Source organism: Oryx dammah, unplaced genomic scaffold, assembly GCF_014754425.2.
Source record: "Oryx dammah isolate SB20612 unplaced genomic scaffold, SCBI_Odam_1.1 HiC_scaffold_8, whole genome shotgun sequence".
Lineage (NCBI taxonomy): Eukaryota > Metazoa > Chordata > Mammalia > Artiodactyla > Bovidae > Oryx > Oryx dammah.
Window position 1 is genome coordinate 47646260 of NW_024070192.1, and position 18270 is coordinate 47664529.

The window sequence follows — 18270 nt, forward strand, 5'->3', positions numbered from 1 at the left end:
CTGCTTGGCTCTGCACACCGATCATGGTCTGGCTCCTGCGTCAGTCGAAGCCCTGCCACCTCTCCACGTTCACTCTGGCTCCGGCAAGCAAAGGTCCAGCCTGGCTATGTTGTATCTGTCAGTGATTCTGTCATCCCTGGGCTGTGAGCTCCTGGAGGATGTTTGATTACAGTTAGCTTTGATTGCAGGAATTGTGGAGAGAAATCCCTGGACCCAGAAATAGGAGCTCACAGCCTGGGAGGGACGAGAAGGGAGCACTGACCTCTGTCTGGGACAAAGGGGAGGGTCAGAGTCCGAGGCCCTTACCTGCCCCAAACTCCTGCCTGGCCAGCCTGGTGATTGACAGGTCAGTACAGGAGTTACAGTGCTTTTGGCACAAACAACAGAAGCTAAGACCTGCTAACTCGAGCTCATGTAAAGAAAAGGGGGTACCCAGACACCCGTGGACAGATTAATGAATGAACAAAACAGGGTAGATACGGACAATGAAATATCATTCAGGCCTAGCAAGGGATGAAATCCTGACAACATGCATAAATTTTAGAAACATTGTGCTACGTGAAATAAGACAGTTACAAAAGGTCAAATACTATATGATTCCATTTATAAGAGGTACCTAGAGGAATCGCGTTCATAGTGACGGAAAGTAGAATAGTGGTTCCTAAGGGCTGGGGGGAGGGAGGAGGGGGAAGTTATTGTTTACGGGGAAGAGAGGTTTCAGTCTGGGGTGAGGAAAAAGTAGTGGTGATGGTTGCATGACAATGTACACTTAAATATGGTAAAAATGTTGGATATGTGTGGACACACACACAACAGAACTGACCTGAACCAACAAAAAGTTATCGCAGAGGTGCTAAATGCCACCATGGTCCTTTAGGAATTCAAACAAACAGATAAAACAAACAGGAATAGTGGACAGATTAATGAATGAACAAAACAGGGTAGATACAGACAATGAAAGAGTGGGAATAGTGGGAAGAATGCTGGGGCATCTCAAGGAACTGAGGTTAGCCAAACCTCCAAGCCTGGAGGAGGGACGGGGCAGCTCCAAGGGCTTCCGCGGGCGAGTGCATATACCTCTTCCCTTGGGACAATGCTCCAGGGCTGGTTTCTCAGGTCCGAAGTTCATCTAAGAGAGTCTGATTGGCCAGTCTGGGTGGGTTAGCTTCAGTTGGGGTCGGGAAGCAGAGAGGCAGGATGGTGTAGTACCACTAGGGGCCACGGGGGGCAGACTTGGGTCAGTTTAGCAGAATCCAAGTCTTTGGAAGACCAGTCTTCCCAAAGATCACTTCACCAAATTTTGTTTCTCTATATAGCTTTAGCGGAGAAGGCAATGGCACCCCACTCCAGTACTCTTGCCTGGAAAATCCCGTGGATGGAGGAGCCTGGTAGGCTGCAGTCCATGGGGTCGCTGAGGGTCGGACACGACTGAGCGACTTCACTTTCACTTTTCACTTTCATGTATTGGAGACGGAAATGGCAACCCACTCCAGTGTTCTCCAGGGACGAGGGAGCCTGGTGGGCTGCCGTCTATGGGGTCACACAGAGTCGGACACGACTGAAGTGACTTAGCAGCATATAGCTTTAGCTGCCTGAATTTGCTTTGCCTTCACAACACCATTTTGGGGGAATGTTGGATTTTGTCTGAGTCCACTCCCTATTGTTGAGCTGGGGACAGAGAGGTAGGGAGGAGGGGAAAAAATAATCCATGTCTGGAAAAAAAATAAAGTGAAAGTGTTAGTCACTCAGTCATGTCCTACTCTTAGCGATCCATGGACTGTCACCTACCAGGCTCCTCTGTCTATGGAATTCTCCAGGCAAGAATAATGGCATAGAATGCCATTACCTTCTCCAGGGGATCTTCCCTAACCCAGGAATCGAAGCCAGGTCTCCTGCATTGCAGGCATATTCTTTACCATCTGAGGTACCAGGGAAGCCCCCTCACATCTGGCCTTGGTGCCATGTGAAAGCTCCAGTTCCCCAAATGGAGAAATTTCCCCAGGGGAATGTGAGGACCCTGAAAAAACTGAGATTAAGTTTCTGCCATCCCAGAAAGGAGGCAGGGAGTTAGAAACAAAGTCGGCAATAAAGGAAACTGTGTTTACTGAATGGTTGAGTTTTGGACCAGGACTTTTACCCCCAGCCTAGCCAAATGCCCTTCCCTATCCTACAAAGCTTGCAGTGGGAGAGACCTAGGGATTGACTCCTCCTTCTTTGTTTCAGCGCTATCTGCACCCACATCACCCTGGGGAAGACCCAATATTGGGGAATTCAGCAAAGCCTCAGCAACAGGGACAAAAATCACTAGCATTTGAATATTCCCATAAGAAAAGGTTAGGGTTTTTGTTTTTAATTTTTATTTATTTGGCTGCCTTGGGTCTTAGTTGCGGCATGAGGGGTTTTTCAGTTGCAACGTGTGGGATCTAGCCCCCTGACCGGGGATTGAACCTGGGCCCCCTGCACTGGGAGCGTGGGGTCCTAGCCACTGGACCACCAGGGAAGCCCCAAAAGGTTAGGCTTTAAAAGAAAAGCCTAATAGATGAAAAAAGAGGCCTAGAAAAAGGATAAGTGTGGACAGGAAATGCCAAGAGTCCCGTGAGTCTCTTAATGAGTGGGAGGCCAGAGAGAGCCGGAGGTGGTTTGGCTGTTGGGAAGCAGGACGTGCTCATTCAGGATGGGCTGGTGCATTGGAGGGAGGTGAGGGTCTGAAGCACAAGGAGAAGGATGTGAAAGTGCTGTGCTGAGCGTTAAGAATGCATCCCTGCCCTCCCCCTCAACCTTGCATTTTCTCCGGAGACTGAGAATATATTCAAAATGCTTTACTTTTTTGAATCTCTGGCCTCTTTCTCTGAAGGTGACTCTTGTTGTTCAGACCACAAGTTTGCCCGCGTTTTCACAGGGTTACCCCCTTCCCCCCTGCCCTGTCGAACTTGGGCTCCATTGGAGGCCTGACCACCAGGGCAAGTTGTGGATCTGGGGTTGCTCTTCCTCCCATCTGGTGATGTTAACCTAAGTCAACCTCCTGGAAGGCAGCAGAGGAAGTCTGGGATCCTTGATGTACTCTTGGACCCAGTCGTTGTCGGGGTTGGTACAGACCTCTCGTTTCCGCTTGGTGATGAAGCTGTGGAGGCAGAGTTAGACCGTCAGGGGCCCCAGAGCAGTTAGGGGTCCAATCCACATGCCCCTACTTCTAGCTCACTGGGGGCTTGCCTCATGCCCTGTACCACCTCCCTAGGCCTCCCTCTGTCTGGGTTCCCTCAAAAAACTCCCCTCTCTGGCCTCTAGACCTCACCATCTCTTCTTTCAGCCCTTCTCCATTCAGCCTAGACCCTCAGGCTCAGGTTCCATTATGGCCACCGTTTCTTGGACCACTTGAACCGGCCACGTGCCTCTGTAGGTGGCAAAGTCTAGAACAAAACCCAGGCCTGTCCCATGAGAGTCAAAGCCCAGGCCCTTAACTGCTGCTCCCCTGTTCTAGCATGGAGTCTTGGTTCTGTGTACGCCGATCCAGAACCCCCTTCCCGCTCCCTGTAAATGTCTGCAGGACGGTGCTTACATGATTGCCGGCAGGTAACAGTTGAGGGCCTGTCTGTATCCCACCACCAGTTTTTTCGGCAATACTTTCTCATGATACTTCTGGCAGCAGGTGGGTGGGGGGTTCACCGACTCAGGAATTTCTGAGGGAATGACATTGAAAGCTGAGTTAAGAAGGCAGAGAGGGAGCCCATGGCTGCCCACCTCCATCTCCCATCTCTTGCATTTTGTCCGTTCTTGTGATGGCAAAGCCGTCTGTCAGCAGGGATTGATGGTAGCTTGATGGGTAACAGACAAGTGAAAAAGATGAATCTTCTGTAGATATTTCAGCCTCTGGACTGAGCTTCATGAAGTACAAAGGACTGGGGGGTTCACATTTGCTGATGAACTTGACTGGGCAAACATGTATTGAGCTCCTATTACAAGCCAGGCTCTATGGGAGTTAGAACACGTGGAAGATACAGTCACTACTCCTGTGTCCCTTACAGACCAGTCTGAGTGAAAAAGCAAAGTGAAAAGATAAACACTGCAATCGAATGTGGTCTGGGATAGAGTAGAATTTGACACAAGGGGCTCTGGGAACAGAACGAGGAGCACCTGACCCAGCCTGGGTGGTTGAGGAAGAAGTCCCGCAGCAGGTGTTGTCTGAGCTGATTCCTGAAGGACGAGCAGGACTTGGGCAGACAGAGGGGTCATGGGATCTAGAAGAAAGAGATATATGGAGGCCTGAGGTGGGGGAAGCCCAGAGTGTCTGGGAAGATGGAGCCATTCCAGGAGCTGGAGTGCAAGGTGGGTAGGAAGAGGATATTAAAGAGGGCGGGGAGGGCTGCACCCCTTCTGAACTGTGTTGGGGAGCCTGGATTCTGTCCTAGAGGCACCAGAGAAGCTGAGGTCGGTGGCAGGCTGAGATACAGGGACGAGCAAAAGTCAGGGCAAGGGGGAAAGGCTTGTGTTTAAGTTTTGGGGCCAGACAGCATGGATTGGCGGAGAAGGCGATGGCACTGAAGCGACTTAGCAGCATGGATTGGAGTCTTGACTAAATGACTTGAATCACAGGCAAATTTCTTAACCTCTCTGGATGTCTTCACCCTTTAAATGAAAGTAAAAAAGCTCTGTCCTACACAGTAGGGGAAGGAGAAGGTAGGATGAATTGAGACAGTAGCATTGACATATATACGCTGCTGCTGCTGCTAAGTCGCTTCAGTCGAGTCCGACTCTGTGCGACCCCATAGACGGCAGCCCACCAGGATCCCCCGTCCCTGGGATTCTCCAGGCAAGAACACTGCAGTGGGTTGCCATTTCCTTCCCCAATGCATGAAAGTGAAAAGTGAAAAGTGAAAGTGAAGTCACTCAGTCGTGTCTGACTCTTCACGACCCCACGGACTTCAGCCCACCAGGCTCCTCTGCCCATGGGATTTTCCAGGCAAGAACACTGGAGTGGGGTGCCATTACTCAACCCACTGTAAAACAGATAGCTAGTGGGAAGCCACTGTATAACCTAGGCCACTCAGCTCAGTGCCCTGTGATGACCTAGAGTGGTGGGATGATGGGTTGGGGGGAGGCCCAAGAGGGCAAGGATGGATGCAAACATCCAGCTGATTCACATTGCTGTACAGCAGGAACTAACACAACATTGTAAAACAATTATTCTGCAAGTAACAAAATATCCTATGCTACACTATAATGAAACAACATTTTAAAAGAATGCATATATATGTATAACCAAATCACTTTGCTGTATAACAGGAATTAACAACATTGTAAATCAACTATACTTCAATAAAAATGAATCAGTAATAAGAAAAAAAGTTATGACCTAGGATCGTAGTGAGGATGAGTTGAGAAAATGCTTGTAAAACCCTTAACTCAGAGTCTGGTGTAGAAAGTGTCAGTGCTTGTGATTAAGAGCTGATGGTAGGGAGAATGGACATGTATACATATGGCTGAGTTCCTTCCCTGTTCGCCTGAAACTGTCACAACATTGTTGTGGCTGTACTCCAATACAAAATAAAAACTTTTTTTTTTTAAAGAGCTAATGGTAGTAATGGCCACTCTACTGGCCTGGAAAGTGCTCTCTCTCCCTCTCTCTGACACTCCCAGGAGGCCAGACTTGGTTGGTTGGTAGCGCTGTGTCTCCCTTGAGCTCCCCTGACTGCTCATCATTCGAGGGTATCACCTTCCCCAGCCCCCAGACCTGCAGAGTGCAAATCCCTGACGCTTGTGTCCAGTAGGTGGCAAAGCTTGAGACGTCTCCAGGGCACCATTTGGCGGATCCATGCTTTGGCTGGGCCATTTTTCTTCCTGCCTGACGTTTCCGAAGGGCACTATTGCCCCCTCCCACCCCCAGGCAGCACCTCTACCCACAGTGGCCCTGGTTCTTTAAGGTGATGTTTACAAGGGCCAGGGGCGTCCTGAGAGTGTGTGGGCAGATTACACGGTGTGTGACCCTCGCTCCCCCGAGGGTTCACAAAGGCAGAATCCAGCCAGACTACGTGCCAAGGGCAGCCTTAGGGAGAAAGGAAGGGCTGGGGCCCTTGAGGGCGGCTGTGTACTGAGAGATGGCCTGAGTCTCTGATCCCTGGCCTGTCACCAGGCCTCATAAACGCTGGTGGAGGCAGAGCCCATGCGTCTGTCTCATGGCTCCAAAGCCTTTCAATCTCCTTCAACCCCTTTTCTCTTTTCTACAAACTTTTTAGCCCTAGGCTGGTAGATGGAGATAGGGTCCAGAAATCCTCAAGTGGCACATGTGGGCATCCCATTGGGGCATCTCTTGGTTGCCATGGCAGTCCCAGAAATCTACAACAGACCCTGCCCGCAAGGGGTGTCTGGCTTCAGACTCCCCGTCCTGGGCCTGGCCCCACATGTCCCTCCGCCGGCCTCCCTGACTCCCTCGGTCCTGCCCTGCCAGAGCAGGCATGTCTTTTCTCACCCTCGCCTTTTGCCTCGCCTTCCTCCTCATCGCGTACGTCTGGGATTGTCCCTTCTGCTCCTTCCTTGGCTCTTCCTCCCAAATGATCATTCCTGCTGTGTCCTCAGGACTCCTGACATGACCTCGACCCAGCTTCCTGAAACTGCCCAGCCCCAGCAGCTCTGCTCAGCTCGGCTCTGCTTGCCAGGGGCCGGTGTGCAGCAGCTACGGGTGCAGGCGGGGAGGGGGCCTGGAGCTGATGACGGAGGCCTGAGCACTCCTCGTGGCCCGCTGCCTGTTCCCTTGCCTCAGTGCCGCCCTCCAGGGGCAGGTGGACTCACTTGGCTGACTGTGAACAGCAGAAGTGATGGTGAGGATGAGGAGAAAGAGGGCAGCCACGGAGACCTTCATCCTCTCAGTGGGCAGTCAGGCTCTGGGGGAGGCTGGGCGGACACAGTCTCCTTCCTTGCTGGTCACCCATGCGGGGCCCTCAGCTCTCTGGACTCTGACCAGTTCAGAGTGGGCGGAGGAGGAGAGACGACGGTCCTCCCTTCGTGTTTGCTGAAAGGGAGGGCAGTGGAGGGCGGGGTCTGGTGCACAGTTGAATTTGCTAATATTTGCAGCTGCATGAAGGAAAAGAGAAAGGGAAGGTGTGGAGAACGTGCGCTGGGTGTCAGCTCCCTTCAGGCCCTATTTTACTTAAACTTCACAGAGGGGAGTAAAGACTTTATTCCCATTTTGCAGATGAGGCCCCTGAGGCTTAGAGAGCCTAAATAAAACTCACGTGGGTAGGAAGCAGATGCTGTTTAGTTGCTAAGTCGACTTGACTCTTTGTGGCCCCATGGACTGTAACCCACCAGGCTCCTCTGTCTGTGGGATTCTCCAGGTCAGAATACTGGAGTGGGTTGCCATGCCCTCCTCCAGGGGATCTTCTCGACCCAGGGATTGAACCTAAGTCTCCTACATTGACAGGCAGATTCTTTACCACGGAGCCAGGTAGGCAGTCCTGAAAAAAGAATCTGTGTGGCTTCATCATGTTCCCGGCCCCCATCTCTACTTGGGGAAAGAAGAGGGAGGGTTGAACCGACCTTTTCCCCAGGTGATCAGTCTTCGGGAGGCCAACAGAAAGCAGGGTTAGAGAGAGCACAGACTGAGGCAAGGGTGGGGTTTAGTGACTTCGGAAAAGAGTGTCCCCCTCACCCCCTGTCCAAGGACACACGATGAAACTCACACTTTCCTGTTGCAGACTATGCCACTAATACTCTTCCCCCAATTCCTAAGCACCAGATCTTTGTTTGCTGAAACGTTTGTCTCATTTGTCAATGCTCTCGTTTACCTCTTTGGACCTTGGACTGGGAACCAGTTTCAGGTCTAATCGGCTGATCCCTCCTGGGTGCCCTCGTGTGTGCGGGTAAAGTCTCCAGTCATGTCCAACTCTTTGCGACCCCATGGACTGTAGCCCGCCAGGCTCCTCTGTCCTTCGGACTTTCCAGGCAAGAATACTGGAGTGGGTTGCCGTATCCTCTTCCAGGGGATCTTCCTAACCCAGGGATCAAACCGGCTTCTCTTGGGTCTCCAGCATTGGCAGGCGAGTTTTTTACCCCTAGCGCCACCTGGGAAGCCTGGGTGCCCTCAGTGTGGGTTAATCCACCCTGCCACCGTGGCCATCATGGCCAGCAGAGGGCCGTCCAACACGGTGAATCTGACAACCTGCTTCTGGGTCCCAGAGTTCCAGCTTCTGCCCTTGGCTTTGGCTAAAGCTGCACCTGCCCCCTCGGGCTTCCCTGGCGGCTCAATGATAAAGAATCCACCTGCAATGCAGGAGCCCTAGGAGATGCAGGTTCAATCCCTGGGTAGGGAAGATGCCCTGGAGGAGGGCATGGCAACCCACTCCAGTAGAGGGTCTTGGTGGGCTACAAAGCAACTTAGCATGGGCTCACGGACCTGCCCCTCAGTATGTTCTCTTTTCAGACTGCCTCAGAACCCTGTTCCAGGCTGAAGGCAGCTTTCAGAGAAGAAATGAAAGAGGGGATTTGCTCTTTGATGGACTGTGACCTCTAGAGGCCTGAGGGAGTGTTTCAGGAGATGGGAGTTTTGGGGGGGGCTAGGAGAAGGCGATGGCACCCCACTCCAGTCCTCTTGCCTGGGAAATCCCACGGACAGAGGAGCCTGGTAGGCTGCAGTCCATGTTGTCGTGAAGAGCCGGACACGACTGAGCGACTTCACTTTCACTTTTCACTTTCCTGCATTGGAGAAGGAAATGGCAACCCACTCCACTGTTCTTGCCTGGAGAATCCCAGGGATGGGGGAGCCTGGTGGGTTGCCGTCTATGGGGTCGCACAGAGTCGGACACGAGTGAAGCAGCTTAGCAGCAGTAGCAGTGGGGAAACAAGGATGTCGAAAATCCTTGTGGGTCTTGCTGTTTGGCAAGATTGCTTATAAAATAGGGGAAAGCAGGCAATGCAATTAGTCCTGGTGGGTTCAAGGCAGTTAGTGGTGGTAAAGCTGTGGCTTCTTATGAGGGTAGAGGGTAGGTATATGAGATAACCCCTTAACCTCTGTGTGGGGAGGAGACGAGGTAGGAGGAAGCCTGCTGTGCCTTTGCTGTGCAGGCACCCGCTTGGTCTTTGTGGAGGGCTGGAGACCAGGGAGGGTGGTCATAGGGTCTACACTGGGTGTGCTCTTCCTCTGCGTATGCAGAGCTCCTTGAACCTGGAAGATGGGTCTGAGAGCCTTTGGGGTCAGCTGGAGCATAAGCTTCCTCTTGGTTCCTTTCTCATTCCGTCTATCCACCCATCCACCATCCATTCATCCACCCATCTATGCATTCACCCATCCACCCATTCATCCGCATCCACCCAACTATCCATCCATCCACCCATCTATCCATCCATCCATTTATCCACCCACCCATCCATGCATCTATCCATCCACCCATCCATCTATGTACCATCCATTCATCCATCCATCCATCTATGCATGCATCCATCTATCCACCCACCCACCCATCCACCACCCATCCATCCATCTACCACTCATCCATCCACTTCCTGAGCACCTGATGTGGGCCAGACTTTTTGCTATGCCTTGTGGAGTACACAAAAATGAATAAAACAATATAGTGCAACCTGATGTGTGTGTGTGGATGGGGAAGAATTGGATAAAATTTGTCCATCAGTCATTCCTGTCTTAGCCAGCAGGGGACAAAGGCCTTGGGACCAGCACAGAAAAAAACTATGGAACTTGACTGTTATAGAGAGGCCTTTAATGAAGATCTACCTGCAAAATCAAGCTTTCCTTGTGAAGCTTAAATAAATGAATGCACATAGACTGCTTTAGCAGAGTGCTTGGACTATGGAGGTGCTACAAAAATAGTATCTGTTTTTATTGTGGTCATTACTGTCTCAAGGTAGCCTTTACACAGCGTGTCTTCCTCACTTCCTGCTCAGTTTCTCTCTACCTCCATGGCAGACCTGACCCATTTTTTTTTTTTTTTGCACCAGGCTCTGGCCAAACATGAGGTTGAGGGTGGCACCCTGAGCTGCCCTGCCAGAGCATGCATGGCTGGGCTCATCAGTGTCCTCAAGTCCGCTGCCAGCGGGGAAATTTATTAGAAATGAATGAGGGCAGGGAAGGGCCTGACTGGTCTTTAATTCAAGTCAGGGCAACTCCCAGGAGGAGGCTGGGGCTGAGTTGGGAGGAGGGGAGTGGGGTTCAACCCCTTCTCTTTAAATCCCAAGCTGAGTTCTTCTCCATTGCTTCTGGGTCATTCCTCCAGTTCCTTGATATAGTCCTGGACCCAGCCATCACGGGGGTTGGCACAGATGTAGTGGCCCTTCTTGGTGATGAAGCTGTGGAACAAGAGGGGAGAAGGATGACCAACCGAGGCTCCGGGAGCCAGGAAGCGAGAGCCAGCCCTTCCTTCTTCACAGATTCCTCATCCCGCCCAGACTGGTTCCCCTTCCTTAGTTAGAGGCAGCCCAGGGCCAGTGTCTTTTCTGATACACCCTCCAGCCCCTCAGGGCCGCTTAGACCCGTCCCGTCTCCGTGCCCCACCCAGGAGGTGTCCCTTGCCTCCCCTTCCCCTCCCCCCCACACCCTCATCCATGGGCCCAGCTTCCTCCTGGCCCCAGCAGGGGCCCCCCGAAGGCCCCAGAGCCCCAAGTCTGCTTCCCCTCACCCCACCCCGTGCTGCTTCTCTCTATGGGCACAGCTGAGAGCACTCTAGGGAGCACCCATCCTGAGTTCTCCCCCCTGCCCTCCCCCACCGTGCTCCCAGCCCTATGGGCTCCCCCTCCCCCAGGGCAGTGTGTGGGTGCCGCCTACATGATCCCAGGTTTGGAGCACTGGCTGCTGGTCTCATAATAGCTTGAAATGCGCTGCCGGGGGACTGCCCGGCTCACGTAGGTGAGGCAACACTCGGCAGGGTGGTAAGGTCCTCCTGAGGAGAAAGAGGGAAGCGAAGCTGAGATCAGGGTGCTTGTTAAAGATGTGGGGTGCTGGCTGCCTCTGGAACCCTAGGGGGTGCAGGAGGGAAGGAAGGAGAGCACCCCAGAATTCAGAGAGAGGGCTGTAGAAAAAACTCAGTCCTCTGGCCTCCCTCTCAGGCTAATCCCCAAGCTCCTCTTTCTCTCCTCCTTTATCACTGATCATCCTGCCTCCCTTTCTCTCACCCTCACGGAGTCCTTTACCAAAGTCACCCCATGGACTGTAGCCCACCAGGCTCCCCTGTCCATGGACTCCTCCAGGCCAGAATACTGGAGTGGGTTTCCCATTCCCTTCTCCAGGGGATCTTCCCTGACCCAGGGATCAAACCCAGGTCTCCTGCATTGCAGGCAGATTCTTTACCGTCTGAGCCACGAGGGAAGCTCTGTTGTCATGAGCCCCCCTGCTCTAAACCGGCCAGCTCCCTGACCCCACATTAGACAAAATATCCATCCTATAGCATCCTAACCAACCACCTAACACCACCCTTCTAGCAGGAAGTTTCTTTGTCTTGAGGCTATAAAAATTGACTACCAGCCCACGAAAGGCACTGTCTCTGTCTTGAGCTAGCTCACTGGTCTAACAGCATCTCCTGCTATGGTAAACTCTATTCTCTCATTCTGCACCATGTCTGGAAATTCTTTTCCAACCTGCGCATAGACCACGACAATTGCCACCCCACCCCCAAAGGACTGGCTGATGACTTTGAACTCTGGATGGAAGAGCAGCCAAGTCCAGATCTCAGCGAGCACACAGCATCCCTGGGGAGAAGGGTTGTTAGGAGGAAAAAAATCCCGATACAATTGGGAATGCAGATCCTATCCCTCCCAATGCCCCTATCCTGCCTGATCCCCACTGAACCCACGCCCTGCCAAGAGGGCAAAATGCCCACACCAAGCCCCATGGACAATGGCCAGGGAGCTAGGACTTCCAGATCTAACCTCACCCAGCCTCTGCTGGCTTTGCACCCATCACCCCCATGTCTCGTCATCTGTGAACAAGGCGGCTGACTGCACTGGCAGCTGACTGCATTGGCGGCTGACTGCATTGGCGGTTAACTGCATTGGCAGCTGACTGCATTTTACACACAGCTTTCTGGAGGCACAGAGGTGCCTGGGAGCTGAGTCACAGGTATAAGACCCCATCTGCCGTTTTTCCCCTGTTTTACATTTTGGGCTTCCTGTGTAAGATTTTGCTGGAAGAAAAGTTTTCCTGATCTAAAACACTTAAAAAAAGTCACTGTATTTTTTCAGTTATTTTTTGATTCTGAAATCTCATGACTCTTGTAGGAGGTACGAGGGGGTGACAACAAAGTCACACCAAGATTGAATTACGGGGCAGCAGGGAAGGGGTCTCAGATCAAGGGCCTTGCAGTTAGGGGTGCAGTGACTGGGGCCGTCAAGTTATGTGACCAACCTGGACAGAAATGTGGGTGTGCACAGCGATGGCCTCGGGATCACCGCGGTGCTCGGGTGGCAAGGGAAGGGCTGGTCGTCTTATTCAGTGCCATCTCCAGCAGCACTCTCACCCCCTGAAGAGTGGACTAAGGGACCCCCTGGTCCCTGAGAACCACGGTCACTGCATTCCTCTGAGCTGCCCAGTGACTGCTCAGATAGCAAAGCAAACTGTCCCCATTCCACCCAGTTTACTCTAGCTTTATCTCAACAGCCTTCTATCTTTCCCCTCAGTTTCTAGAAAGGAAACGAGGTAAAATTGCAGAGTGAGGAATAGCTTGGGTTGCCTGTAAAGGCAGCTCTTCCGAAGAAACAAGCTCAAAAATGGTGGCTTAGGGGACTGGTCCTGGGCAATGTGAGGATGAAACCAGTTTAAGAGGACACCAGACACAATGGAATACTACTCAGCCATAAAAAGAATGAAATATTGCCATTTGCAGCCACCTGGTTGGACTTGGAGGGCTAAGTGATTCCCTGATAGTTCGGTTGGTAAAGAGTCCGTCTGCAATGCAGGAGACCCCCATTCGATTCCTGGGCCGGGAAGATCCACTGGAGAAGGAATAGGCTACCCACTCCAGTATTCTTGGGCTTCCCTTGTGGCTCAGCTGGTAGAGAATCTGCCTGCAATGCGGGAGAATTGAGTTTGATCCCTGGATTGGGAAGATCCCCTGGAGAAGGGAAAGGCTACCCATTCTGGCCTGGAGAATTCCACGGACTATATCCATGGGGTTGCAAAGAGTAGGACACAACTGAGTGACTTTCACAGCAACAGAGCATGCTAAGTGAAATAAGTCAGACAGAGAGAAATAAACACAGATCATATCCTTATATGAAGAATCTAAAAAACACAACAAACAAATGAATAGAACAAAGAAGAAATATATTCACAGATATAGAGAACAACAGTGTTTACCAGTAGGGAGAAGGAAGAGGGGAGGGGCAAAGTTGGGCTAGGGGATTAAGATGTACAAACAATTAAGTATAAAATAAGCTACAAAGATACATTATACAACACAGGGAATACAGTCAATATTTTATAACTGTAAATTGAATATGATCTTTAAAAATTATGAATCACTATATTAAACACCCTACGTAATATAACCTTGTGTGTGCATGCATGCTAAGTTACTTCAGTCGTGTCTGACTCTTTGTGACCCTATGGACTGTAGCCCACCAGACTCCTCTGTCCATGGGATTTCCCAGGCAAGAGTACTGGAGTAGGTTGCCGTATCCTCTTCCAGGGGATCTTCCCCACCCAGGGATCCAACCCAAGTCTCTTGCATCTCCTGGCAGTGGGGTTCTTTACCACTGGAGCCACCTGGGAAGTCTATACAACCTTGTATAGCAACTATGTTGTTGTTATTTAGACTCTTTGTGACTCCTGGATTGTAACCGGCCACCCCTGGATTGTAACCGGCCAGGTTCCTCTGTCCGTGGGATTCTCCAGGCAAGAATACTGGAGTGGGTTGCCATGTCTTCCTCTAGGGGATCTCCCTGATCCAGGGATTAAACCCGCATCTCCTGTTTGGCAGGCGGATTCTTTATGACCGAGCTCACAGCAACCATACTTCAGTAATAAAGAAAAGCAGACACTAGACCTCCTTCTGGAGCCCCTTTCTCTTCGCATCCCAGCAACCCAGCTCCTGCTTGCTATCCCACAGGGACCCGGTTGGAAGGTGTTGCACTTACTTGAAGAGAATTCATTCTTGGACCCAAGGGCCACAGAGATGCTGAGGAGGAGGAGGAAGGAGACGGCTGCCATGGAGACCTTCATCCTCCCGTGGAGGAGCAGCTGCAGGGGGAGAGGTAGCCTGGTAGGGGCTTCAGAGGCTCCCGGGCTTCGGAAGTTTTGAGAAATGTTCATCGAGACAAATTTTTTTATTTTTCAGTAAGGGAACTAGGATTTCAAAGGGAAGTAGGAAGCAGTGGATCCCTCAGCGATTTCACATCCTGTACATGTGCTGAGGGTGGAGTGAAGGAAGCCTGGAGAGCCAAGATTTCAGAGAGGAAATTAACCTCCACCCTGGTGGGAATATGTTTAACCCTTTTCTATTGCCACATTGTAGATATGATTTTTAATTTTTTATCCCACGCTCAGTTGCACAGTCGTGTCTGACTCTTTGTGACCCCATGGACTGTAGCCCACCAGGCTCCTCTGTCCATGGGTCCTCCAGGCAAGAATACTGGAGAGGGCTGCCCGGGGATCTTCCTGACCCAGGGATCGAACCCACGTCTCCTCCATCTCCTGCAGGCGGATTCTTTACCACTGAGCAACTTGGGAAGCCCTGTTTAACCCTCTGACAGAAGCCTTTCCTTAGGCATAGAAAGACCACGAGCCCAGTGGGGAGGGGAGACTGGCTCAGCCTTAGCTCAAGATCTCAAGGCTGGGATATGTCCTGTACTTAGTTCTGGTTCCAGGCCCCAGAACAAGGCTGTATGGGGGCCAGAGGTCAGAGGGGATTTGGGGTAACAGGATAAGGCCTCCAGTCTTGAAAATCCTCACTTAAGCTCTTCAGCAGAATCTTTGGCTCCCAACCTCATCCTCACTCCTTCACTGTCCCCTGGGGGTGAAGAAGTGCCATGGTGCTCAGTAGATAATTTATTTAACAAGCTTTATACTTTAATATGGGGCTTCCCAGGTTGTGCTAGTGGTAAAGAACCTGCTTGCCAATGCAGGAGACATGAGACGTGGGTTTGATCCCTGGATCAGGAACATCCCCTGGAGGAGGGTATAGCAACCCATTCCAGTATTCTTGCCTGGAGAATCCCATGGACAGAAGATACAGTCCATATCGTTGCAAAGAGTTGGACATGACTGAAGCAACCTTGGGTGCACACACACACACTTTAACACACACTAGCTGTTGTCCCAAATGCTTCATGAATATTAGGCATTTTAAGCCTTATATTAGCAGTTGAGGAAACTGAGGCACAAAAAGCATCCATAACTTGCCCAAGCTCTGACAGTTGATAAGTGGAATCAGGCTTCAAACTCTGATTGAGTAGTCTGGTTCCCAAGTCTATGTTCTTTAAAAAAAAAAAAAAAATTATCTAATCATTTGGCTGTGCTGAGTCTTAGTTGCGGTGTGCAGGATCTTCGATCCTCATAGTGGCACATGAGATGTTTAGCTGTGGCATGAGGAATTTTCAATTGTGGCATGTGGAACCTAGTTTCCCGACAAAGGGATGGAACCTAGGCCCCCTGCATTAGGAGCATGGAGTCTTAGCCACTGGACCACTAGGGAAGTCTTTCAAGTCTGTGTTCTTAACCACTATGCTATGGAGAAGAACCATGGGAGTCCCAATCCAGCGGTCTCTAAAATCGTTCTGCTTGGTTTGGCTTCTCTATAAAATCTTTAGTCTGAGACATTTCTGAGTTCAGGGAGTAGATCTCTTTGGGACCTTTTCCCGGTTTCTGACTTCATGACAGAGAAGCTTAATGGGGACCTAGAAGATGCCTTATTTGGGGTTCAGTTCAGTTTAGTTGCTTAGTCGTGTCTGACTCTTTGCAACCCCATGGACTGCAGCAAGCCAGGCTTCCCTGTCCATCACCAAATCCCAGAGCCTGCTCAAACTCACGTCCATCGAGTCAGTGATGCCATCCAACCATCTCATCCTCTGTCACCTCCTTCTTCTCCTGCCTTTAATCTTTCCCAGCATCAAGGTCTTTTCCAATGAGTCAGTTCTTCACTTCAGGTGGCCATAAGTATTGGAGTTTCAGCTTCAGCGTCAGTCCTTCAAATGAATATTCAGGATTGATTTCCTTTAGGATGGACTGGTTGGATCTCCTTGCAGTCCAAGGGACTCTAGCAAGCAGCTAGCAGGGTTCTTGGACTAGCGGTGGCCTGGAGCTCAGTGCTGGAAACTGTTCTGAAGCCGTGTCTGTGGATCAAGTGACTGATGTGCTTCCTGTGAAGGGGCAGCTCGGTGCTATGTACTTGCTGTCCTTAGATCTGTCTACATGGGCCATTTACAGAGGAGGAATTGGGACTCAGGAAGGGTAGAGACTCGCTCATATTCATGAAATGATTTGGATGCAAGACCAATCCACTCTTCCATCTCTCAGTCCAGTGGCCTTGACCACACTCTTCCAGGGGGGCCCTTGCCCCATTTTTCCTGCTTTTGTGGTTAGAAGGCTGTTTCCATCTTCTCTCCTCCACTCATCGAGGCAGGGCAGGCCTAGCAGATACCAAATGATCTGTAAGTATGTGTTTTATTTATTTACTTAAAAAAATATTTATTTGGCTGCATTGGGTCTTAGTTGCAGCATGCAGAACCGTCCTGGCAGCATATAGACTCTCTAGCTGTGGTTTGTGGGCTCAGTTGCTCTGCAGAATCTTAGTTATCCAACCAGGGATCGAACCTGTATCCCCTGCATTGCAGGGTAGATTCTTAACCACTGGACCATCGAGGAAATTCCTGTAAGTATATGTTTCAGAAGAAGGATGAATTGAGCTGGTCTAAGTATGTATATCTCACAGGAAATAGCTGAATTCTCATGCTTGGGTGCCAAGACTGTCATTTATTCGAAAATTTCTGTATTGTTGTCTATAATAACACTGTTTAAATGCCTCTAGTCAAGTGATAGAAATTGACGTCAGCAACAATGTAAGGAAACAAGCTGTTTCTGGGAAGAATGTGAGTTGGGACAAAATAATGACATTCTCTTTGTTTTTGCGGAAACTAGCCTACCTGCCAAGTTGTTGCTTGGATCTTTAGAGGAAAGTCTTTATTTTTCAAGCAGTTTTTGAGTTCCTACCTACTATTAGCCTGGATATGCTCACTGCTATAATAAACAACCCATAAATCTCAGGGGAGTCATTAAATGAAGGTTTATTTCTTGCTCATTTCACAGTATGCTGTGAGTCAGCAATGGGGTGTGTGTGTATGTGTGTGTGTGCTGGGCAAGGCTTTTTCATGCACTCATTTTTTTATCAATAAAATTTAATTTTAACACTTTTACATGATTTAATAAATAACAGCTATTTTTATTTAATAGTTACAAATCCATTGAACACCCTGGAATGTATGGAATCAGAGAGCAAGGTCAAGAAAAATGGCTGGGATGTGATGGGGAGAGAGGTGGCAGGAGGGTTCAGGATGGGGAACATATGTACATTCATGGCTGATTCATGTCAATGTATGCAAAAACCACTACAATATTGTAAAATAATTAGCCTCCCATTAAAATAAATAAATAAATTAAAAAAGAAAAATGGCTGAACAGTAAAAATTAGGAGTAAGCAGAACTTTCATTTGTAATTTACTTAGAAAACACTCATTTTCTTTGCCTTTTAATTTTTGAGAGGTTTTTGGCCTCTTCTTTCTGCAATTCTTTTCCCTCTTGATGACGCTTTTCACATCTTCTATCTTGTGAAGATTTTCAAAAAAGGAGCCTCCAAGTTTGCTGCCAACGGGGAGGAGCAGAGGGAGATAGGCAGATTTTCATGGCCCATTTCTGGAAATAGCATAAATTACTTTCACTTACACTCCAGGGCCAAAATGAAGTCACCTCACTCCAACTTAATGGCAAAGGTAAGAAAAATATACATCATCTATGTGCCCAGTGGGAAGAGAGAATGGGTTTAGTGACCACATCCTTTCTTTGTCATAATATCATGGACTCAGCCTGGAAGTGACCCTGACCTCATAGCTTGAAGAGGGAACTCAAAAAAGTAAATGAAAATTACAAAACAGTGGGGTGAATGGACTTTGATGGCAACATAATCAGAGGCCTCAAAGGTTCTTCTGTGGCCCACTGATGAGTATGCAGGAGTGCCTTTTAAAACACATTAAAATAATATTTTTCAAATCAACACATTTGCATTGATTTAAAAAAACTGAATAATACTGAAAGGGTGGGTGGGAGCCTTAGTATGTTTACTT

At 49.9% G+C, this 18270-nt stretch overlaps 2 protein-coding genes across 2 annotated transcripts; both read right to left on the reverse strand.

Annotated features, from left to right (window-relative positions):
* Nucleotides 1-2334: 2334 nt before the first annotated feature.
* Nucleotides 2335-8057, reverse strand: CCL16 (C-C motif chemokine ligand 16). The gene is made up of 4 exons (XM_040244074.1): nt 7674-8057; nt 6784-7065; nt 3557-3677; nt 2335-3121 (listed from the first exon to the last, which is right to left on the reverse strand). The coding sequence occupies exons 2-4, from the start codon at nt 6851-6853 to the stop codon at nt 3010-3012; spliced, it is 303 nt and encodes a 100-aa protein (XP_040100008.1). The 5' UTR covers nt 6854-7065; nt 7674-8057; the 3' UTR covers nt 2335-3009.
* A 1633-nt stretch (nt 8058-9690) lies between these two features.
* LOC120866381 (C-C motif chemokine 14-like) lies at nt 9691-14340 on the reverse strand. The gene is made up of 3 exons (XM_040244072.1): nt 14074-14340; nt 10769-10883; nt 9691-10293 (listed from the first exon to the last, which is right to left on the reverse strand). The coding sequence occupies exons 1-3, from the start codon at nt 14246-14248 to the stop codon at nt 10209-10211; spliced, it is 375 nt and encodes a 124-aa protein (XP_040100006.1). The 5' UTR covers nt 14249-14340; the 3' UTR covers nt 9691-10208.
* Between the last annotated feature and the right edge of the window lie 3930 nt (nt 14341-18270).